The sequence below is a fragment of the Arachis hypogaea genome, chromosome 9 (genome assembly GCF_003086295.3).
Source record: "Arachis hypogaea cultivar Tifrunner chromosome 9, arahy.Tifrunner.gnm2.J5K5, whole genome shotgun sequence".
In the NCBI taxonomy this organism is placed as follows: Eukaryota; Viridiplantae; Streptophyta; class Magnoliopsida; order Fabales; family Fabaceae; genus Arachis; species Arachis hypogaea.
Genome location: NC_092044.1, coordinates 97,579,416 through 97,587,264, shown reverse-complemented (window position 1 = coordinate 97,587,264; position 7,849 = coordinate 97,579,416). Strand labels below are relative to the sequence as shown.

Below are 7,849 nucleotides of genomic sequence, written 5' to 3'. Positions count from 1 at the left end.
AGTGAAGACTGCATGGAGGCGTTTGATAAGCTGAAGGTTTCCTTGACCTAAGCTCCTATTGTGAGAGGACCTGACTGAAGTAGGCCATTCGAGATCATGTGTGACGCATCCAACTATGTGGTAGGAGCGACGCTGGCTCAGCGCGAAGGTAAGGACCCTTATATAATTGCTTATGCTTATAAGACTCTAGATGGTGCTCAGTCTAATTATACTACCACTGAAAAAGAGCTTTTAGCTATTATTTTTGCCTTGGATAAATTCCGAGCTTACTTACTTGAAACTAAGGTGGTAGTATATTCAAACCATGCAGCTTTGAAATATCTGTACCTAAGAAAGAGTCCAAACCAAGGTTAATCCGTTGGATATTGTTGCTGCAAGAATTTGATTTAGAAATCAAAGATAGGAGTGGTTCCTAAAATTTAGTGGCGGATCACTTGGGTCACCTTGAGCATATTAAAAGTGATTCCACTCCTATCAATGATGCATTTCCACTAGATAGCTTGCAAGCAATATCTGAGGTGGTTCCTTGGTATGCACCTATAGCTAATTATTTGGTTAGTCGTACCTTTCCTCATAATTTTACTAAGCATCAAAAGGACAAGCTTAAAAGCAAGTCCAAGTACTACATATGGGATGACCCATATTTGTGAAGATGTGGTGCTGACCAAATAATTAGAAGGTGTGTGCCACAATCAGAATTCCAGTCAATTTTAGAGGCCTGCCACTCTTCTGAGAGTGATGGACATTTTGGTCCTCAAAGAACTGCTAGAAAAATTTTAGACTGTGGATTTTGGTGGCCCACACTTTTTAAGGATGCTACTGCTTTCTGTGAATCTTGCTCCTAATGCCAAAGGTTTGGAAATATATCCAAGAGGGATGAGATGCCCTAACAACTTATGTTGTTTTGTGAAATTTTTTATGTTTGGGGTATTGATTTCATGGGTCCATTTCCAAATTCTAATGGTTTCTTATACATCTTGTTAGCTGCTGATTATGTTTCTAAATGGGTGGAAGCAATTCTTACCCGTACTGATGATGCTAACGTTGTTGTTTCTTTTGTTCGAAATAATATTATTTGTTGCTTTGGATCACCATGAGCAATCGTGAGTGATCAATGTTCTCATTTCTGTAACAGGAGAATGACAGGTCTGCTGAAGAAACATGGCATTATTCACAAGGTGGCGACGGCTTACCATCCCCATAGTAATAGGCAAGCTGAGGTGTCTAACAGAGAGATAAAGTGCATATTGGAAAAGATTGTTAAGCCTAACAAAAAGAACTGGAGCTCCAGACTTGGAGATGCGCTTTGGGCTTATCGGACGGCTTACACGACACCCATCGGAATGAGTCCATTCCACCTAATTTATGGAAAGGCTTGTCACCTTCCAGTGGAGGTGTAGCACAAAGCTTACTGGGTGGTGAAGGAATGCAACTTAGGACTAGGGGGAGCCGGAATTGAAAGAAAGCTGCAACTACAAGAATTGGAGAACCTTCGATTAGAAGCGTATGAGAACTCTAGGCTCTACAAAGAAAAAGTGAAGGTTGTGTATGACAAGAACATAAGGAGAAGAGAGTTTAGAGATGGGGATCTAGTCCTTCTCTATAACTCAAGGTTGCGACTCATACCAGGAAAATTGAGATCTAGGTGGGAAGGACCCTACAGAGTGGAAAAGGCAGAGCCATATGGAGTCTTCCACCTGAGTCACCCTTCCAGCCCCAACTTCTTCAAAGTTAATGGCCACGGGTTGAAGCTATATCATGGTGAGAAGACGAAGAACAATAAGGAGCTGGAAATCTTCCTTTTGGCAGATCCAGCAGAGGAAGAGGACTGAGCTTATAGACCGTCTAACTTAAGGACGTTAAACAAAAGTGCTAGGTGGGAGGCAACCCACCATGGTATGATCTTCCCTTTTTATCAGACTCATTTTATTTATATTAGTATTAATTTAAAGTTTTGCATGTTTACATTTAATTGTCTACAATTAAAAAAATGCATCCACGCGCAAGCATCTATGACGCATACGCATCATGCGTATGTGCGATATTCTATAAAAAAATGTCCCGAGAGTTACGCGGGAGCTGTGCAGGAAGGGTGCCTTGTGCACGAGCCAACCCACGGGTACACGTGGGCGACGTGTGCGCGTTGGTGGACGAAATTGTGATCAACAATAATGGCTCTTTGGCATGTGCCAAAAAGAACTAACTCAGCACTTTCTTTTCACAACTTCGTTCAACTTAACCAGCAAGTGTACTGGGTCATCCAAGTAATACCTTACGTGAGTAAGGGTCGATCCCACAGAGATTGTTGGTATGAAGCAAGCTATGGTCACCTTGTAAATCTCAGTTAGGCAGATTAAATGGTTATGGGTTTCGAAAATTAATAGATAAATAGAAAATAAAAAGGGATAGAAATACTTATGTAAAGCAATGGTGGGAATTTCGGATAAGTGTGTGTAGATGATGTGCTCCTCTCGTATCTCTATTTTCTTATTACATTCATCCAATCCTTCCTGCTCCCTTCCATGGCAAGCTGTATGTAGGGCATCACCGTTGTCAATGGCTACATCCCATCCTCTCAGTGAAAATGTTCCTATGCTCTGTCACAGCACGGCTAATCATCTGTCGGTTCTCAATCAGGTTGGAATAGAATCCCTTGATTCTTTTGCGTTTGTCATCACGCCCAGCCTTCAGGAGTTTGAAGCTCGTCACAGTAATTCAATCCCAGAATCCTACTCGGAATACCACAGACAAGGTTTAGACTTTCTGGATCCTCATGAATGCCGCCATCTATCTAACTTATACCACGAAGATTCTGTTGGGGAATCTAAGAGATATGCGCCCGGCCTAAGGTAGAATGGAAGTGGTTGTCAATCACGCGCGTTCATAGGTGAGAATGATGATGAGTGTCACAGATCATCACATTCATCAAAGTTAAGTATAACGTATATCTTGGAATAAGGATAGAAGAGAATTGAATAGAAAGTAATAATAATTGTATTGAAGCTTGAGGTACAGCAGAGCTCCACACCCTTAATCTATGGTGTGTAGAAACTCCACCGTTGAAAATACATAAGTGAAAGGTTCAGGCATGGCCGAATGGCCAGCCCCCTGAATGTGATCAATAGCCTCCTAAGATGAAGAATAAAACAAAACTGAGACCAAAGATGTCTAATACAATAGTAACTTATCCTATTTATACTAGACTAGCTACTAGGGTTTACATAAGTAAGTATTTGATGCATAAATTCACTTCCGGGGCCCACTTGGTGCATGCTTGGGCTGAGCTTGATCTATCCACGAGCTGAGGCTTTTCTTGGAGTTGAACTCCAAGTTATAACGTGTTTTGGGCGTTCAACTCCGGATCATGACGTTTTTTTGGCGTTTAACTCCAGACAGCGGCATGTACTTGGCGTTCAATGCCAAGTTACGTCGTCAATTTCCGAATAAAGTATGGACAATTATATATTTCTGGAAAGCTCTGGATGTCTACTTTCCAACGACGTTGAGAGCGCGCCAATTTGAGTTCTGTAGCTCCAGAAAATCCATTTCGAGTGCAGGGAGGTCAGATTCCAACAGCATCAGCAGTCCTTTTGTCAGCCTTTTTCACAGTTTTGCTCAAGTCCCTCAATTTCAGCCAGAAATTACCTGAAATCACAGAAAAACACACAAACTCATAGTAAAGTCCAGAAATGTGAATTTAACATAAAAACTAATGAAAACATCCCTAAAAGTAGCTTGAACTTACTAAAAACTACCTAAAAACAATGCCAAAAAGCGTATAAATTATCCGCTCATCACAACACCAAACTTAAATTGTTGCTTGTCCCCAAGCAACTGAAAATCAAATAGGATAAAAAGAAGAGAATATACTATAAATTCCAAAATATCAATGAATATTAATTATAATTAGATGAGCGGGACTTGTAGCTTTTTGCTTCTGAACATTTTTGGCATCTCACTTTTTTCCTTGAAGTTTAGAATGATTGGCTTCTCTAGGAACTTAGAATTTCGGATAGTGTTATTGATTCTCCTAGTTAAGCATGTTGATTCTTGAACACAGCTACTTATGAGTCTTGGCCGTGGCCCTAAGCATTTTGTTTTCCCGTATTACCACCGGATACATAAATGCCACAGACACATGACTGGGTGAACCTTTTCAGATTGTGACTCATCTTTGCTAGAGTCCCCAGTTAGAGGTGTCCAGAGCTCTTAAGCACACTCTTTTTGCTTTGGATCACGACTTTAACCACTCAGTCTCAAGCTTTTCACTTGGACCTTCATGACACAAGCACATGGTTAGGGACAGCTTGATGTAGCTGCTTAGGCTTGGATTTTATTTCCTTGGGCCCTCCTATCCATTGATGCTCAAAGCCTTGGATCCTTTTTTTACCCTTACCTTATGGTTTTAAGGGCTATTGGCTTTTTCTGCTTGCTTTTTCTTTTTTTCTTTCTTTTTTTTTCGCCTATTTTTTTTTTTTGCAAGCTTCTTCTTTTTCACTGCTTTTTCTTGCTTCAAGAATCAATTTCATGATTTTTCAGATCATCAATAACATTTCTCTTTGTTCATCATTCTTTCAAGAGCCAACAGTTTTAACATTCATAAACAACAAGATCAAAAATATGCACTGTTCAAGCATTCATTCAGAAAACAAAAAGTATTGTCACCACATCAATATAATTAAATTAAATTCAAGGATAAATTCGAAATTCATGTACTTCTTGTTCTTTTGAATTAAAACATTTTTCATTTAAGAGAGGTGAAGGATTAATGGATTTTATTCATAGCTTTAAGACATGGTTATTATATACTAATGATCATGAAATAAAGACACAAACATAGATAAACACAACATTAAAAACCGAAAAGCAGAAAGAAATAAAGAACAAGGAATGAGTCCACCTTTAGTGGCGTCTTCTTCTTGAAGGACCAACAATGTCCTTAAGCTCTTCTATGTCCCTTCCTTGCCTTTGTTGCTCCTCCCTCATTGCTCTTTGATCTTCTCTTATTTCTTGGAGAATGATGGAGTGCTCATGATGTTCCACCCTTAATTGTTCCACATTGTGGCTCAAATCTTCTAAGGAGGTGTTGAGTTGCTCCCAATAGTTGTTAGGAGGAAAGTGCATCCCTTGAGGCATCTCAGGGATTTGTTGATGATGAGCTTCCTCATGCATCTCTTGAGAACCGTGAAGGGTCTCTCTTCCTTGCTCCATCCTCTTCTTGGTGATGGGCTTATCCTCTTCAATGGAGATGTCTCCTTCTATGATAACTCCAGCTGAGTAACATAGATGGCGAATAAGGTGAGGAAAAGCTAGCCGTGCCATGGTGGAGGACTTGTCGGCTATTTTGTAGATTTCATTGGAGATGACCTCATGAACTTCTACTTCCTCTCCAATCATGATGCTATGAATCATGATGGCCCGATCCACAGTAACTTCAGATCGGTTGCTAGTGGGAATGATGGAGCGTTGAATGAACTCCAACCATCCTCTAGCCACAGGCTTGAGGTCCAGTCTTCTTAGTTGAACTGGCTTGCCTTTGGAGTCTATTCTCCATTGAGCTCCTTCCACACATATGTCCATTAGAACTTGGTTCAACCTTTGATTAAAGTTGACCCTTCTAGTGTAGGGGCGTTCATCTCCTTGCATCATAGGCAAGTGAAACGCCAACCTCACATTTTCCGGACTAAAATCTAAGTATTTCCCCCAAACCATTGTGAGATAATTCTTTGGATTCGGGTTCATACTTTGATCACGGTTCCTAGTGATCCATGCATTAGCATAGAACTCTTGAACCATTAAGATTCTGACTTGTTGCATGGGGTTGGTTAAGACTTTCCAACCTCTTCTTCGGATCTCATGTCGGATCTCCGGATACTCATTCTTCTTGAGCTTGAAAGGGACCTCAGGGATCACCTTCTTCTTTGCCACAACATCATAGAAGTGGTCTTGATGGCTTTTGGAGATGAATCTTTCCATCTCCCATGATTCGGAGGTGGAAGCTTTTGTCTTCCCTTTTCCTTTTCCGGCCTTAGGTGCCATTGATGGTAGTGGAAAACAAAAAAGATTGTGCTTTGACCACACACCAAACTTAAAATATTGCTCATCCTCGAGCAATAGAAGAAAGAAGAGAAGAAGAAGAAGAAGAAGAAGAAGAAGAAGAGAATATGGTAGAGGGGAAGAGAGGTAGGTTCGGCCAAGGTAAAGAAGAGGGGGTTGCGTTGTGTGAAAATGAAGTAGAATGGAAGGGTATATATAGGGAGAGGGGGGAGTGTATGTTCGTCCATTTAGGGTGGGAATGGGTGGGAAAATGGTTTTGAATGTTTGAAGGTAGGTGGGGTTTATGGGGAAGAGTGGATAGATGTGAGTGGTGAAGGGGGTGATTGGGAAGAGGAATTGAGGTGATTGGTGAAGAGTGTTGGGAAGTGTGACATGGGGAATACAAATCACAAAAATAGGATTAGGAGGTAAGGTGGGAATATAGTAGGTGGGGATCCTGTGGGGTCCACAGATCCTGAGGTGATCCTGTGAGGTCCACAGATCCTGAGGTGTCAAGGAATTCCATCCCTGCACCAAATAGGCATGTAAAATGCCTTTGCACACCATTCTGGCGTTTAAACGCCGAGTGGTGCACATTCTGGGCGTTCAACGCCCACATGTAACATGTTTCTGGCGTTGAACGCCAGTTTCATGCTTGTTACTGGCGTTCAGCGCCAGCTTTTCCTTCTAGGCACATTCCTGGCGTTCAGTGCCAGAATGTTGCTTGTTTCTGGCGTTCAGCGCCAGAATGATGCTCTGTTCTGGCGTTGAACGCCGGCCAGATGCATCTTACTGGCGTTGAACGCCAGCCTGTGCGTCCTCCAGGGTGTGAATTTTTTCTTCTACTGTTTTTGATTCTGTTTTTACTTTTTATGATTTTTTTTCGTGACTCCTCATGATCATGTACCTAATAAAATACAAAATAACAATAAAATAAAATAAAATAAAAATTAGATAAATAAAATTGGGTTGCCTCCCAACAAGTGCTTCTTTAATGTCAATAGCTTGACAGTGGCTCTCATGGAGCCACAAGGTGATCAGGTCAATGTTGTATAGTCCCAACACCAAACTTAGAGTTTGGATATGGGATCTTAACACCAAACTTAGAGTTTGGTTGTGGCCTCACAACACCAAACTTAGAGTTTGACTGTGGGGGCTCTTCTTGACTCTGAACTGAGAGAAGCTCTTCATGCTTACTCTCTTTTGTCACAGAGGGATGGCCATGTGCCTTAAACACAAGGTAGTCCCCATTCAATTGAAGGACTAATTCACCTCTGTTGACATCTATCACAGCTTCTGCTGTGACTAGGAAAGGTCTTCCAAGGATGATGCATTCATCATCTTCCTTCCTAGTGTCTAAGATTATGAAATCAGCAGGGATGTAAAGGCCTTCAACCTTCACTAACACGTCCTCTACTAATCCATAAGGTTGTCTTACTGACTTGTCTGCCAATTGTAATGAGAACAAGGCAGGTTATACCTCAATGATCCCCAGCTTCTCTATTACAGAGAGTGGCATAAGATTTATCCCTGACCCCAGGTCACACAGAGCTTTTGCAAAGGTCATGGTGCCTATGGTACAAGGTATTAAGAACTTGCCAGGATCTTGTTTCTTTTGAGGTAAAGTTTTCTGAATCCAGGTATCTAGTTCATTAATGAGCAAGGGAGGTTCACTTTCCCAAGTCTCATTACCAAATAACTTGGCATTCAGCTTCATGATAGCTCCTAAATATTGAGCAACTTGCTCTCCAGTCACATCTTCATCCTCTTCAGAGGAAGAATAGTCTTCAGAGCTCATGAATGGCAGAAGGAG

The 7,849-nt window shown here is 41.2% G+C and overlaps 1 protein-coding gene across 1 annotated transcript; it reads left to right on the top strand.

Moving 5' to 3' along the window:
• Positions 1 to 1,139: 1,139 nt before the first annotated feature.
• Positions 1,140 to 1,832, top strand: LOC112709351 (uncharacterized). Its single transcript, XM_025761243.1, has 2 exons — positions 1,140 to 1,347; positions 1,438 to 1,832. The coding sequence occupies exons 1-2, from the start codon at positions 1,140 to 1,142 to the stop codon at positions 1,830 to 1,832; spliced, it is 603 nt and encodes a 200-aa protein (XP_025617028.1).
• The last annotated feature ends 6,017 nt before the right edge of the window (positions 1,833 to 7,849 follow it).